General features: G+C 41.8%; 1 protein-coding gene across 1 annotated transcript in view; it reads left to right on the top strand.

The window, feature by feature from the left end:
- The window catches only part of slc22a3 (solute carrier family 22 member 3), a 30,265-nt gene that overhangs the window by 10,242 nt on the left and 3,483 nt on the right, over nucleotides 1-16,540 (top strand). The window contains exons 8-12 of the mRNA XM_090219332.1: nucleotides 1,057-1,165; nucleotides 7,344-7,456; nucleotides 7,769-8,230; nucleotides 14,134-14,246; nucleotides 15,893-16,075. Of these exons, the coding sequence (XP_090075458.1) occupies nucleotides 1,057-1,165; nucleotides 7,344-7,456; nucleotides 7,769-8,230; nucleotides 14,134-14,246; nucleotides 15,893-16,075 (980 nt within the window). The remainder of the gene's footprint in view (nucleotides 1-1,056; nucleotides 1,166-7,343; nucleotides 7,457-7,768; nucleotides 8,231-14,133; nucleotides 14,247-15,892; nucleotides 16,076-16,540) is intronic.

Here is a 16,540-nt window from a genome sequence, read left to right on the forward strand (position 1 = left end):
ACTCTGATGATAACTGACATGGTGAAGAACCAATTAAAACTCAGTTACACAACTCTGATGTTAACTGACATGGTGAAGAACCAATTAAAACTCAGTTACACAACTCTGATGTTAACTGACATGGTGAAGCACCAATTAAAACTCAGTTACACAACTCTGATGATAACTGACATGGTAAAGAACCAATTAAAACTCAGTTACACAACTCTGATGATAACTGACATAGTGAAGAACCAATTAAAACTCAGTTACACAACTCTGATGTTAACTGACATGGTGAAGAACCAATTAAAACTCAGTTACACAACTCTGATGATAACTGACATGGTAAAGAACCAATTAAAACTCAGTTACACAACTCTGATGATAACTGACATGGTGAAGAACCAATTAAAACTCAGTTACACAACTCTGATGTTAACTGACATGGTGAAGAACCAATTAAAACTCAGTTACACAACTCTGATGATAACTGACATGGTGAAGAACCAATTAAACTCAGTTACACAACTCTGATGTTAACTGACATGGTGAAGAACCAATTAAAACTCAGTTACACAACTCTGATGATAACTGACATGGTGAAGAACCAATTAAAACTCAGTTACACAACTCTGATGTTAACTGACATGGTGAAGAACCAATTAAAACTCAGTTACACAACTCTGATGATAACTGACATGGTGAAGAACCAATTAAAACTCAGTTACACAACTCTGATGTTAACTGACATGGTGAAGAACCAATTAAAACTCAGTTACACAACTCTGATGTTAACTGACATGGTGAAGAACCAATTAAAACTCAGTTACACAACTCTGATGTTAACTGACATGGTGAAGCTCAGACTGAAAATGATGGATTCTGAGAGTTGCTTTTCCCCCTTTTATTCGTTTTTATATTCCTCTCTTTATTTCTGATCGTTTACTTTCGTTATGAGATTATCTGTTGTATTCCCATCCTTAACATTTCTGGGATGACCATTCTGCTTAATTTGGCCGTTAAAATATGATGGGTAGTTTAATCTATTCACCTTTCTTTTTTCATCTTCTATAGACTATCTGTGGCTGAAGAAAGCCATAGCAATCATTGGGAGGCTTTCTGTCGCCATTGGATTTGAGACGGTCAATTTTGCCAACTCTGAGCTGTATCCAACACCTCTCAGGTGAGAGTAGGACCAAATAACAACATCAAACTCAAGTCATTAATGCTGCTCAACCCTAACGTTTTTACAACCTGGATTACATACTGGTAGTCAATGTTGTAGTACTCGGGACCTGTCTCGGTCTTGACTCGGTCTTGTCTCGGTGTCATGCGGTCTTGACTCGGTCTTGTCTCGGTGTCATGCGGTCTTGACTCGGTCTTGTCTCGGTGTCATGCGGTCTTGACTCGGTCTTGTCTCGGTGTCATGCGGTCTTGACTCGGTCTTGTCTTGGTGTCATGCGGTCTTGACTCAGTCTTGTCTCGGTGTCATGCGGTCTTACCTCGGTCTTGTCTCGGTGTCATGCGGTCTTGACTCGGTCTTGTCTCGGTGTCATGCGGTCTTGACTCTGTCTTGTCTCGGTGTCATGCGGTCTTGACTCGGTCTTGTCTCGGTGTCATGCGGTCTTGACTCGGTCTTGTCTCGGTGTCATGCGGTCTTGACTCGGTCTTGTCTCAGTGTCATGCTGTCTTGACTCGGTCTTGTCTCGGTGTCATGCGGTCTTGACTCGGTCTTGTCTCGGTGTCATGCGGTCTTGACTCGGTCTTGTCTCGGTGTCATGCGGTCTTGACTCGGTCTTGTCTCGGTGTCATGCGGTCTTGACTCGGTCTTGTCTCGGTGTTATGCGGTCTTGACTCGGTCTTGTCTCGGTGTCATGCGTCTCTTGACTCGGTCTTGCCTCGGTGTTATGCGGTCTTGACTCGGTCTTGTCCCGGTGTCATGCGGTCTTGACTCGGTCTTGTCTCGGTGTCATGTGGTCTTGACTCGGTCTTGTCTCTGTGTCATGCGGTCTTGACTCGGTCTTGTCTCGGTGTCATGTGGTCTTGACTCGGTCTCGTCTCGGTGTCATGCGCTCTTGACTCGGTCTCGTTACCACATTATGACTCGGTCTCGTCTCGGTGTCATGCGGTCTTGACTCGGTCTTGTCTCGGTGTCATGCGGTCTTGACTCGGTCTTGTCTCGGTGTCATGCGGTCTTGACTCGGTCTTGTCTCGGTGTCATGCGGTCTTGACTCGGTCTTGTCTCGGTGTCATGCGGTCTTGACTCGGTCTTGTCTCGGTGTCATGCGGTCTTGACTCGGTCTTGTCTTGGTGTCATGCGGTCTTGACTCAGTCTTGTCTCGGTGTCATGCGGTCTTACCTCGGTCTTGTCTCGGTGTCATGCGGTCTTGACTCGGTCTTGTCTCGGTGTCATGCGGTCTTGACTCTGTCTTGTCTCGGTGTCATGCGGTCTTGACTCGGTCTTGTCTCGGTGTCATGCGGTCTTGACTCGGTCTTGTCTCGGTGTCATGCGGTCTTGACTCGGTCTTGTCTCAGTGTCATGCTGTCTTGACTCGGTCTTGTCTCGGTGTCATGCGGTCTTGACTCGGTCTTGTCTCGGTGTCATGCGGTCTTGACTCGGTCTTGTCTCGGTGTCATGCGGTCTTGACTCGGTCTTGTCTCGGTGTCATGCGGTCTTGACTCGGTCTTGTCTCGGTGTTATGCGGTCTTGACTCGGTCTTGTCTCGGTGTCATGCGTCTCTTGACTCGGTCTTGCCTCGGTGTTATGCGGTCTTGACTCGGTCTTGTCCCGGTGTCATGCGGTCTTGACTCGGTCTTGTCTCGGTGTCATGTGGTCTTGACTCGGTCTTGTCTCTGTGTCATGCGGTCTTGACTCGGTCTTGTCTCGGTGTCATGTGGTCTTGACTCGGTCTCGTCTCGGTGTCATGCGCTCTTGACTCGGTCTCGTTACCACATTATGACTCGGTCTCGTCTCGGTGTCATGCGGTCTTGACTCGGTCTCGTCTCGGTGTAATGCGGTCTTGACTCGGTCTCGTTACCACATTATGACTCGGTCTTGTCTCGGTGTCATGCGGTCTTGACTCGGTCTTGTCTCGGTGTCATGCGGTCTTGACTCGGTCTCGGGCAAATGAGGACTCGCAATTTCTTCACGAGATCAGCTGAGACCAGCGGAGTAAAAAACTCTGAATTATCCGTTTCCATTCAGTCAACACATAAAACCGCCTCACCAGTCCAAACATATACACCATTCTTTAAACATTAATATCTTAACAGCTTTGTCTATTATAGACATGTTTGTGAAGTGGCGAACCTATAGGCCTTCAGTAAGTGACAGGTTGGTGATTCTGAAAGGACAGCATCCGTAATACCAGCGCACTCATGTAAGAGAGGGCACTTTTTGTAAAACAGAAAGGGACAGTGTAGTAGAGGGTATACACAGGTATAACCGTGTACCCACTTTTTGTCAGTGGGCATTGCGTAAACTCACTTCTTAATCCCTACTGATGTGTATCAAAGTAGTGTAGTGGAGGTGTATGATTAGTACAAAAGAGAAATTGTGCACAAAGTAGCTTACCCAATCGCTAAGCACGTGGAATATATTCACATAGCCTAGTTTCAACAGAATCTGCAGGCAGCAAGAGTGTTCAGCTCTCAACTGGTTTGGGCATGCTACCGATGTCATTCCATGCCAAAATCAGCCAGAACCTGACAGGCCCACCCAATGGGGAGTCAAGACCTGACAGGCCCACCCAATCAGATTGATGTGGTTTAAGCATTGTTGAGGACTTAGACCATCAAATGCTTGCATTTTTTCTATAAAAACAAAATTGTGATTTTGAGAGTGAAAATCTGACAAATCTATAGGAAAACACAGGATCTTTCACTCAGGGGGCCTTTCTCTGTTATGGGCTACATTCTACATGAACCTCTCACTGCTGGTCTTCCTCCAAGGTTCACGAGCACAGTGGTTTTCCAAGGGAGGTCCACATGAACCACTCCATGATTGATTGGACATTGATTGGACATGACCGTTTGGTAACTTTCTGGCAAAATTAGAGTATACCCACATCTCCAGGCACCAGTACACCAATGCACAGGGCTGATGGAAAGACAGCAGTCACACACAGCATGATGTTAAATCACCACTACTCCATTGGATAGGGCTGATGGAAAGACAGCAGTCACACACAGCATGATGTTATATCACCACTACTCCACTGCACAGGGCTGATGGAAAGACAGCAGTCACACACAGCATGATGTTAAAGCACCACTACTCCATTGGATAGGGCTGATGGAAAGACAGCAGTCACACACAGCATGATGTTAAATCACCACTACTCCATTGGATAGGGCTGATGGAAAGACAGCAGTCACACACAGCATGATGTTAAATCACCACTACTCCATTGGATAGGGCTGATGGAAAGACAGCAGTCACACACAGCATGATGTTAAATCACCACTACTCCATTGGATAGGGCTGATGGAAAGACAGCAGTCACACACAGCATGATGTTAAATCACCACTACTCCATTGGATAGGGCTGATGGAAAGACAGCAGTCACACACAGCATGATGTTAAATCACCACTACTCCATTGGATAGGGCTGATGGAAAGACAGCAGTCACACACAGCATGATGTTACAGCACCACTACTACATTGGATAGGGCCGAAATGTACAACTATTACTTCCCATTGCACAACAATGTCGCATTTAGCACACAAAGTAACCGGTGAGTTTGAAGTGGAACTGACAATGTTTTAAATACTTTGCAGATATGAAACAAACCAAATCAAATCATAACATCAGTCAAAAATATAAAATTCCCAATTTATCCTACAAAACTAACTTCATAAGAGGTTTTAAAATATGTCCTATTTGACTCAACGTTCCATGACGTACATTAAGGCATTGTTGTCAGAATAGATGGATGCAGTTCAATGCATGATTAATATAATTCACCAATACAAAACAAATATTGCTATCTGGTTGTAAATCACAGCTGGTCTGGTACATAGTTTGCTGCCTCCATTCAGGATGCACTGTTTCAGTTTCAATGACTCAATATTCTGGACAAAAACGGACGAATGTAACTAAGGCTGGAAATGTCAATACAATCTAACTAGCAAGGGCAATGATCACAAGTCTCCTCAGTGTTAACTCTTTCCTTTCCAATAAAACCTCAAGAGATTAAATCAGAACATAATTGAAAATAATAATATAATGATAATTATTATTATAATAATTATTTGTATAAATCCTTAGCCCTTCTCTAAAGGAGTAGAAGGCCCATTGTTCCCCACTGTGTTTGGGTTAGTAATAATTTGTATAGTGGCTCTATTTTCCCCCAGAATGCATTTTTTCACTATTCTAAATGTCTAAAGAATCCACATGTTGTTGTGAAATATGAACACAGAAATACTGGACATTTAGAACTCTTATTATGGTGATTATTTGACAAAATTACAATCATGGTCTTGAAATGGACTCCCATTTTTTTGGTCTCGGTCTTCTCCGGTCTTGGTCTTGAGTCTCGCTTTAGGCGGTCTCGAACACAACACTGCTGTCATATATACAGTTGAAGTCAGAAGTTTACATACACCTTAGCCAAATACATTTAAACTCAGTTTTTCACAATTCTTGACATTTAATCCTAGTAAAAATTCCCAGTCTTAGGTCAGTTAGGATCACTACTTTATTTTAAGAATGTGAAATGTCAGAATAATAGTAGAGAGAATGATTTATTTCAGCTTTTATTTCTTTCATCACATTCCCAGTGGGTCAGAAGTTTGCATACACTCAATTAGTATTTGGTAGCATTGCCTTTAAATTGTTTAACTTGGGTCAAACGTTTCGGGTAGCCTTTCACAAGCTTCCCACAATAAGTTGGGTGAATTTTGGACCATTCCTCCTGACAGAGCTGGTGTAACTGAGTCAGGTTTGTAGGCCTCCTTGCTCGCACACGCTTTTTTAGTTCTGCCCACACATTTTCTATGGGATTGAAGTCAGGGCTTTGTGATGGCCACTCCAATACCTTGACTTTGTTGTCCTTAAGCCATTTTGCCACAACTTTGGAAGTATGCTTGGGGTCATTCTCCATTTGGAAGACCCATTTGGGACCAAGCTTTAACTTCCTGACAGATGTCTTGAGATGTTGCTTCAATATATCCACATAATTTTCCGCCCTCATGATGCCATCTATTTTGTGAAGTGCACCATCCCTCCTGCAGCAAAGCACCCCCACAACATGATGCTGCCACCCCCACAACATGATGCTGCCACCCCTGTGCTTCACAGTTGGGATGGTATTCTTTGGCTTGCAAGCCTCCCCCTTTTTCCTCCAAACATAACGATGGTCATTATAGCCAAACAGTTCTGTTTTTGTTTCATCAGACCAAAAGACATTTCTCCAAAAAGTACCCATTGTCCCCATGTGCAGTTGCACACCGTAGTCTGGCCTTTTTATGGCGGTTTTGGAGCAGTGGCTTCTTCCTTGCAGAACAGCTTTTCAGGTTATGTCGATATAGGACTTGATTTACTGTGGATATAGATACTTTTGTACCTGTTTCCTCCATTATCTTCACAAGGTCCTTTGCTGTTGTTCTGGGATTGATTTGCACTTTTCACACCAAAGTACGTTCATCTCTAGGAGACAGAAATTCCTGAGCGGTATGACGGCTGCGTGGTCCCATGGTGTTTATACTTGCGTACTATTGTTTGTACAGATGAACGTTGTACCTTCAGGCATTTGGAAATTGCTCCCAAGGATGAACCAGACTTGTGGAAGTCTCAATTTATTTTCTGAGGTCTTGGCTGATTTCTTTTGATTTTCCTGTGATGTCATGCAAAGAGGCAATGAGTTTGAAGGTAAGCCTTGAAATACATCCACAGGTACACCTCCAATTGACTCAAATTATGTCAATTTGCCTATCAGAAGCTTCTAAAGCCATGACATCATTTTCTGGAATTTTCCAAGCTGTTTAAAGGCACAGTCAACTTAGTGTATGTAAACTTCTGACCCACTGGAATTGTGATACAGTAAATTATAAGTGAAAAAAATCTGTCTGTAAACAATTGTTGGAAAAATTACTTGTGTCATGAACAAAGTAGATGTCCTAACCAACTTGTCAAAACTATAGTTTGTTAACAAGAAATGTGTGGTTGGTTGAAAAACGAGTTTTAATGACTCCAACCTAAGTGTATGTGAACCGTAACAGTAATATGCAATAATACACATTGGAATATGTGTAAACACTACTGTATGATCGAGTGTTTGAAAATAATAATGAAATCATATTGATATGACGTAGTGAGTGTACTGTATATCAAGACTAATATCGCTTGTATTTGACAGAAACCTGGGCGTGTCTGTGTGCTCATCAGCCAGTGATATAGGAGCAATAGTTGCCCCTTTCTTGCTCTACAGACTGGCCAGTATCTGGCAGGAACTGCCTCTCTTCCTCTATGGTATTTCACAATTGTATTTTACATTTTTCAAATATATATATATATATATATATTTGCATTTATTTTGTATTTTTGTGCCTTTTCCTTTGCAAAGATTCCTTTGCACCACCACTCCCCTTTGTTGAGTGCCCTCCTCTTCTTTGCATATTTTGTATTTTAGAAATACATGCAGATAAATTGATGAAGAACATATTATTAAACTCTCACATTGACGTCAAACGATTGATCTTTCTGTGATATACAGCTCACATCTCTGCATCTCAGAACGGTCAGCTCCACTGCTTGACAATACCGTACCATGTCTATCTGTAGGTGTCATGACCGTGTTGTCCAGTGGACTGGTCATGCTATTACCAGAGATGAGAGGCATCGATTTCCCTGAGACCATAGAAGACGTGGAGAACTTAAATGGGTATGTTTGTGTTTGTGTTCATGTTCATGTTCATGTTCATGGTAATGTTAATGTTAATGTTTATGTTAATGTTAATGTTACTGTTAATGTTTGTGTTAATGTTTATGTTAATGTTAATGGGTATGTTAATGTTAATGTTAATGTTTATGTTTATGTTTATGTTTATGTTAATGTTAATGTTAGTGTTAGTGTTAGTGTTAGTGTTTATGTTTGTGTTAATGTTAATGTTAATGTTAATGTTTGTGTTTATGTTTGTGTTTATGTTTGTGTTTATGTTTATGTTTGTGTTTGTGTTTATGTTTGTGTTCATGTTTGTTTATGTTTATGTTTGTGTTTGTGTTTGTGTTTATGTTTATGTTTATGTTTGTGTTTATGTTTGTGTTTATGTTTGTGTTTATGTTTGTGTTTATGTTTATGTTTGTGTTTGTGTTTATGTTTGTGTTCATGTTTGTTTATGTTTATGTTTGTGTTTGTGTTTGTGTTTATGTTTATGTTTGTGTTTATGTTTGTGTTTATGTTTGTGTTTATGTTTATGTTTGTGTTTGTGTTTGTGTTTGTGTTTATGTTTATGTTTGTTTATGTTTATATTAATTAGCATTAGTCCCTTATTATGCACTCTTTGTGTTACCAGGAAGAGATACAGATAAGTCTCAAAAGGAACGACGCCAACAGAAGTAACAGAAAATAATACATCATCTAACATATTTCATATATTTTGGTGAATTTCATACAGTATACACACACATTTATACACGTACTGCTATCTGTTACTCCGCGAGTTTTGGGAGGAAGTGACATGTAAAGTAGAATTAAGAAAAGAGAGGAGCAAAAATGAGAAACTTTTTGTCTGTAAAATGTTTATAGCATCATAAAATAAAATGTTTCATACCATAACAATTGTTTGTTTAATGAACACAATTTGATACCAATGATAAATGTGATATTGAAAGTAATTGTGTGCTGTAATACATTTTGGAAAATTAAAACTGATGGAATGATGGAATACAATAGCATTTTCAACATCCAGACGACAATAGCAAATATTTTTTATAAAAGATTAGGGAGTAGATCAGCTTTATTATTTCAGATAGATTGTGGCTTCTATCAATGTAATCGTCTGCAGCATTTCCAATCCCTCATATATAAACTACCGTTCAAAAGGTGTAGAACTCCTTCTCATTCAAGGGTTTTTCTTTATTTTTACTATTTTCTACATTGTTGAATAGTGAAGACATCAAAACTATGAAATAAAACATATGGAATCATTTAGTAACCAAAAAAGTGTTAAACAAATCCAAATATATTTTATATTAGAAATTCTTCAAATAGCCACAGATGACAGTTTTGCACACTCTTGGTATTCTCTCAACCAGCTTCACCTGGAATGCTTTTCCAACAGTCTTGAAGGAGTTCCCACATATACTGAGCACTTGTTGGCTGCTTTTCCTTCACTCTGCGGTCCGACTCATCCCAAACCATCTCAAATTGGTTGAGGTCGGTAGATTGTGGAGGCCAGGTCATCTGATGCAGCACTCCATCACTCTCCTTCTTGGTAAAATAGCCCTTTCACAGCCTGGAGGTTTGTTGGGTCATTGTTCTGTTGAAAAACAAATGATAGTCCCACTAAGCCCAAACCAAATGGGATGGCGTATAGCTGCAGAATGATGTGGTAGCCATGCTGGTTAAGTATGCCATGAATTCTAAATAAATCAGACAGTGTCACCAGAAATGCACCCCCACACCATAACACCTCTTCCTCCATGCTTTACGGTGGGAAATACACATGCAGAGATAATCCGTTCAGCCACACTGCATCTCACAAAGACATAACAGTTGGAACCAAAAATCGCAAATTTGGACTAATAAGACCAAAGGACAAATGGTTTCTCTGCAGCAATTCAACCATGAAGGCCTGATTCACACAGTCTCCTCTGAACATTTGATGTTGAGATGTGTCTGTTACTTGAACTCTGTGAAGCATTTATTTGGGCTGCAATTTCTGAGGCTGGTAACTCTAATGGACTTATCCTCTGCAGCAGAGGTAACTCTGGGTCTTCCTTTCCTGTGGCGGTCCTCATGAGAGCCAGTTTCATCATGGCACTAGATGGTTTTTGCGACTGCACATTTTCCGCATTGACTGACCTTCATGTTTTAAAGTAATGATGGACTGTCATTTCTCTTTGCTTATTTGAGCTGTTCTTGCCATATTATGGACTTGGTCTTTTACCAAATAGGGCTATCTTCTGTATACCCCCCTACCTTGTCACAACACAACTGATTGGCTCAAACACAATAATAAATAAATAAATTCCTCAAATGAACTTTTAAGAAGGTGCACCTGATAATTTAAATGCATTCCAGGTGACTGACTACCTTATCTTTCATGCATGTTAACATTAGAAGCCTGAATCTTGGTTTAGAAAGACCACCAAAAACACTGACATTTTCATCCCTAACTATAACATTTTCCGACAAGATAGAACTGCCAAAGGGGGCGGAGTTGCAATCTACTGCAAGGATAGCCTGCAGAGTTCTGTCTTACTATCCAGGTCTGTGTCCAAACAATTTGAGCTTCTACTTTTAAAAATCCACCTTTCCAGAAATAAGTATTTTACCGTTGCCGCTTGCTATAAACCACTTTCTGCCCCCAGCTGTGCCCTGGATGCCATATGTGAATTGATTGCCCCCATCTATCTTCAGAGCTCATGCTGTTAGGTGATCTAAACTGGGACATGCTTAACACCCCGGCCATCCTACAATCTAAGATAGATGCTCTTAATCTCACACAAATTATCAATGAACCCACCAGGTACAACCCCAAATCCGTAAACACGGGCACACTCATAGATATCATCCTAACCGACATGCCCTCCAAATACACCTCTGCTGTCTTCAACCAGGATCTCAGCAATCACTGCCACATTGCCTGTGTCCGTAATGGGTCTGCGGTAAACGACCACCCCTCATCACTGTCAAACGCTCCCTAAAACACTTCAGCGAGCAGGCCTTTCTAATCAACCTGGCCCGGGTATCCTGGAAGGATATTGACCTCATTCAGTCAGTAGAGGATGCCTGGTTATTCTTTAAAAGTGCTTTCCTCACCATCTTAAATTAGCATGCCCCGTTCCAAAAATGTAGAACCAGGAACAGATATGGTTCACTGGTTGGTTCACTCCAGACCTGACTGCCCTTGACCAGCACAAAAACACCCTGTGGCGTACTGCATTAGCATTGAATAGCCCCTGCGATATGCAACTTTTCAGGGAAGTTAGGAACCAATATACACAGGCAGTTAGAAAAGCAAAGGCTAGCTTTTTCAAACAGATATTTGCATCCTGTAGCACAAACTCCAAAAAGTTCTGGGACACTGTAAAGTCCATGGAGAATAAAAGCACCTCCTCCCAGCTGCCCACTGCACTGAGACTAGGAAACACTGTCACCACCGATAAATCCGCGATAATTGAGAATTTCAATAAGTATTTTTCTACGGCTGGCCATGCTTTCCACCTGGCTACCCCTACCCCGTCAACAGGCCTGCACCCCTCACTGCAACTTGCCCAAGCCTCCCCCATTTCTCCTTCACCCAAATCCAGGTAGCTGATGTTCTGAAAGAGCTGCAAAATCTGGACCCCTACAAATCAGCAGGGCAAGACAATCTGGACCCCTCTTCCTAAAATTATCAGTCGAAATTAGTGCAACCCCTATAACTAGTTTGTTCAACCTCTCTTTCATATCGTCTGACATTCCTATAGATTGGAAAGCTGCCGCGGTCATCCCCCTCTTCGAATGGGGAGACCCTCTAGACCCAAACTGCTACAAACCTATATCTATCTAAGGTCTTTGAAACCCAAGTTAACAAACAGATCACTGACCATTTCAAATCCCACCGTACCTTCTCCGCTTAGCAATCTGGTTTCCAAGCTGGTCATTGTTGCACCTCAGCCACGCTCAAGGTCCTAAAAGATATCATAACCGCCATCGATAAGAGACAATACTGTGCAGCTGTATTCATCGACCTGGCCAAGGCTTTCGACTCTGTCAATCACCACATTCTTATCGGCAGACTCAACAGCCTTAGTTTCTCAAATGACTGCCTCGCATGGTTCACCAACTACTTCCCTGACAGAGTTCAGTGTGTCAAATCGGAGGGCCTGTTGTCCGGACCTTTGGCAGTCTCTATGGAGGTGCCACAGGGTTCAATCCTCGGGCCGACTCTTTTCTCTGTATACACCAATGATGTTGCTCTTGCTGCTGGTGATTCTCTGATCCACCTCTATGTAGACGACACCATTCTGTATACTTCTGGCCCTTCTTTTGACACTGTGTTAACAACCCTCCAGACGAGCTTCAATGCCATACAACTCTCCTTTTGTGGCCTGCAACTGCTCTTAAATGCAAGCAAAACTAAATTCATGCTCTTCAACCGATCGCTGCCCACACCTACCCACCCGTCCAGCATCACTACTCCGGACAGTTCTGACTTAGAATATGTGGTCAACTACAAATACCTAGGTGTCTGGTTAGACTGTAAACTCTCCTTCCAGACTCACATTAAACATATACAATCCAAAGTTAAATCTAGAATTGGCTTCCTATTTCACAGCAAAGCATCCTTCACTCATGCTGCCAAACATACCCTGGTAAAACTGACCATCCTACTGATCCTCAACTTCGGCGATGTAATTTACAAAATAGTCTCCAACACTCTACTCAGTAAATTGGCTGCAGTCTATCACACTGCCATCCATTTTGTCACCAAAGCCCCACATACTACCCACCACTGCGACCTGTATGCTCTCATTGGCTGGCCCTCGCTTCATATCCGTCGCCAAACCCACTGGCTCCAGGTCATCTATAAGTCGTTTCCAGGTAAAGCCCCGCCTTATCTCAGCTCACTGGTCACCATAGCAGCACCCACCCGCAGCACGCACTCCAGCAGGTATATCTCACTGGTCACCCCCAAAGCCAATTCCTACTTCGGCCGCCTTTCGTTCCAGTTCTCTGCTGCCAATGACTGGAACGAACTGCAAAAATCACTGAAGCTGGAGACTCATATGTCCCTCTCTAGCTTTAAGCACCAGCTGTCAGAGCAGCTCACAGATCACTGCACCTGTACACAGCCCATCTGTAAATAGCCCATCCAACTACCTCATCACCATATTGTAATTTATTTTGCTCCTTTGCACTCCAGTACTGCTACTTGCACACTCATCTTCTGCACATCTATCACCCCAGTGTTTAATTTGCCATACTGTAATTATTTCGCCACTATGGCCTATTTATTGCCTCACCCCCCTTATCCTACCTCATTTGCACATGCTGTATATAGACTTTTTTTCTACTGTATTATTGACTGTATGTTTGTTTATTCCATGTGTAACTCTGTGTTGTTGTTTGTGTTATTGGCTTGTTTATTGTTTATTCCATGTGTAACTTTGTTTGTGTCGCACTCCTTTGCTTTATCTTGGCCAGGTCGCAATTGTAAATGAGAACTTGTTCTCAACTAGCCTACCTGGTTAAATAAAGGTGTTCTCAACTAGCCTACCTGGTTAAATAAAGGTGTTCTCAACTAGCCTACCTGGTTAAATAAAGGTGTTCTCAACTAGCCTACCTGGTTAAATAAAGGTGTTCTCAACTAGCCTACCTGGTTAAATAAAGGTGAAATAAAAAAATACCCTATGAAGCTGGTTGAGAGAATGCCAAGAGTGTGCAAAGCTGTCGTCAAGGCAAAGGGTTGCTATTTGAAGAATCTCAAATATAAAATATATTTGGTTTTGTTTAACACTTTTTTGGTTACTACATGATTCCATATGTGTTATTTCATAGTTTTGATGTCTTCACTATTATTCTACAATGTAGAAAATAGTAAAAATAAAGGAAACGCTTTAATTAGTAGGTGTTCTAAAACTTTTGACTGATATTGTATATATATATATATATATATATATATATATATATATATAATATTTAAGCCTATATATCCACTAGTTACAATTAGTAATTTCCTTAATTAGGTGCATGAGGGTGATAGTTTGTAGTGTTATTTCCCTTACGGTCCATTGAGGTACTTAAAACCACATTATAATCTCCCACCATAATAACTGAGTCATGTATTGCCTTTCAAAGACACGTGGATCATCCTTATTTGGACCATATAGAGTAATGAGCCAAATGTGTTTATGGTCCAGTAGCCCCCCCCCCCCCCCCCCTCTGTTTTGAGATGAAGTTTTTACTAGTTTCTGTCACTCCCTATTCCTACCACCAGATGGCGTACTGAACATGTATGACATGTATGTGCTGCAGTGCTGCCAGGTCAACGCAGCCCTCACCAGCCAGCTGTTCTCCCAGCTCTTCCACTCCACCAGCGCCTGGCTCTATGCACACTCACAAGACCATATATTCACACTATATACACACACTCACACACTACACTGACACTCTCACACAAAACCCCCACCCACTCACACTACATACAGTGCATTCAGAAAGTATTCAGACCCCTTGACTTTTTCCACATTTTGTTACGTTACAGCCTTAATCTAAAATGGATTAAATGGTTTTTCCCCCTCATCAATCTACACACAATGTCCCATAATGACAAAACAAAAACAGGTTTAGACATTTTCGCAAATGTATTACAAATAAAAAAATGAAAAATCACATTTACATAAGTATTCAGAACCTTTACTCAGTACTTTGTTGAAGCACCTTTGGCAGCGATTACAGCCTCGTGTCTTCTTGGGTATGACACAACAAGCTTGCCACAATTGTATTTGGGGAGTTTATCCCATTCTTCTCTGCAGATCCTCTCAAGCTCTGTCCAGTTGGATGGGGAGCGTCGCTGCACAGCTATTTTCAGGTCTCTCCAGAGATGTTTGATCAGGTTCAAGTCCAGGCTCTGGCTGCGCTACTCAAGGACATTCAGAGACTTGTCCCGAAGCCTCTCCTGCGCTGTCTTGGCTGTGTGCTTAGGGTCGTTGTCCTGTTGGAAGGTGAACCTTTGCCCCAGTCTTAGGTCCTGAGTGCTCTGGATCAGGTTTTCATCAAGCATCTCTCTGTACTTTGCTCCATTCATCTTTCCCTCGATCCTAACTAGTCTCTCAGTCCCTGCCTCTGAAAAACATCCCGACAGCATGATGCTGCCACCAGCATGCTTCACCATAGGGATGGTGCCAGGTTTCCTCCAGGAGTGATGCTTGGCATTCAGGCCAAAGAGTTCAATTTTGGTTTCTCTTGTTTCTCATGGTCAGCGTCCTTTAGCTAACTCCAAGCGGGCCATCATGTGCCTTTTACTGAGGAGTGGCTTCCGTCTGGTCACTCTCCCATAAAGACCTGATTGGTGGAGTGCTGCAGAGTTGGTTGTCCTTCTGGAAGGTTCTCCCATCTCCACAGAGGAACTTTGGAGCTCTATCTGAGTGAGCATCGGGTTCTTGATCACCTTCCTGACCAAGGCCCTTCTCCCCCCGATTGCTCAGCTCTAGGAAGAGTCGTGGTGGTTCCAAACTTCTTCCATTTAAGAATGATGGAGGCCACTGTATTCTTGGAGACCTTCAATCCTACAGACATTTTTTGGTACCCTTCCCCAGACACATTTCTGTCTCGGAGCTCTACAGACAATTCCTTCGACCTCATGGCTTGATTTTTTTCTCTGACATGCACTGTCAACTGTAACGTAACGTATAAGGCTGTAACGTAACAAAATGTGGAAAAAGGGAAGGGGTCTGAGTACTTTCCCAATGCACTGTACATGTTTAATTTGATTAGATTTGACTGTTACTTGTCTTGGCTTATTTGTGTTTTTTTATTATATTATATTAATTGATTTATTGCCTCCTGTTGTTTTTATCCTGCTTATTTTATTTGACTGTGAAGGTCATGACATAACATCAGATACATTATAAAGAAATTAGAAGGATTTATAATGGCTTATTCATGGAAGTTATTGTAAAGTGTAACCAAAAAAAAAACAGGTTTGCTCAAATACCGCTCATGTCTTCCTATATACCATGAACCCTGCGCTCCAGGGTGTGATTGACACGTCTGCTGCCGAGGCCAGTGCTGATGAGGTGGTGCATAGTGAAGGGCGGGACCTCCAGCTGGAGGAGGGGCCAGACCTCCACCTCCCCTTCCTGCTCTCTGAGGATGGCTATGACACGGTCAGAGGCATCCCACAGGGCTTCAGAGAGTTCCAAGAGCATATCTTTAATGTACTACTTAAGTAGTTTCTTGGGGGATCTGTACTTTACTATTTATATATTTTTTAAACGTTTTACTTTTACTTCACTACATTCCTAAAGAAAATCATGTACTTTTTACTCCATTCGTTTTTCATGACACCCAAAAGTACTCATTACATTTTGAATGCTTAACAGCAGGAAAATGGTCAAATTCACGCACTTATCAAGAGAACATCCCTGGTCATCCCTACTGCCTCTGATCTGGCAGACTCACTAAACACAAATACTTTTGTTTGCAAATTATGTCTGATTGTTGCAGTGTAAATTATCCGTAAATTAACAAAAAATAAAAACAATTGTACAGTTTGGTTGATATAAGCAATGTGAAATAATTTATAGTTTTACTTTTAAAACTTGAGTATATTTTAGTAATTGCATTTAGTTTTGATACTTACGGATATTTAAAAGCAAATACTTTTAGACTTTTACTCAAGT

The sequence above is a fragment of the Oncorhynchus mykiss genome, chromosome 25 (genome assembly GCF_057628025.1).
Source record: "Oncorhynchus mykiss isolate SJ-2025 chromosome 25, ASM5762802v1, whole genome shotgun sequence".
Classification (NCBI taxonomy): Eukaryota; Metazoa; Chordata; class Actinopteri; order Salmoniformes; family Salmonidae; genus Oncorhynchus; species Oncorhynchus mykiss.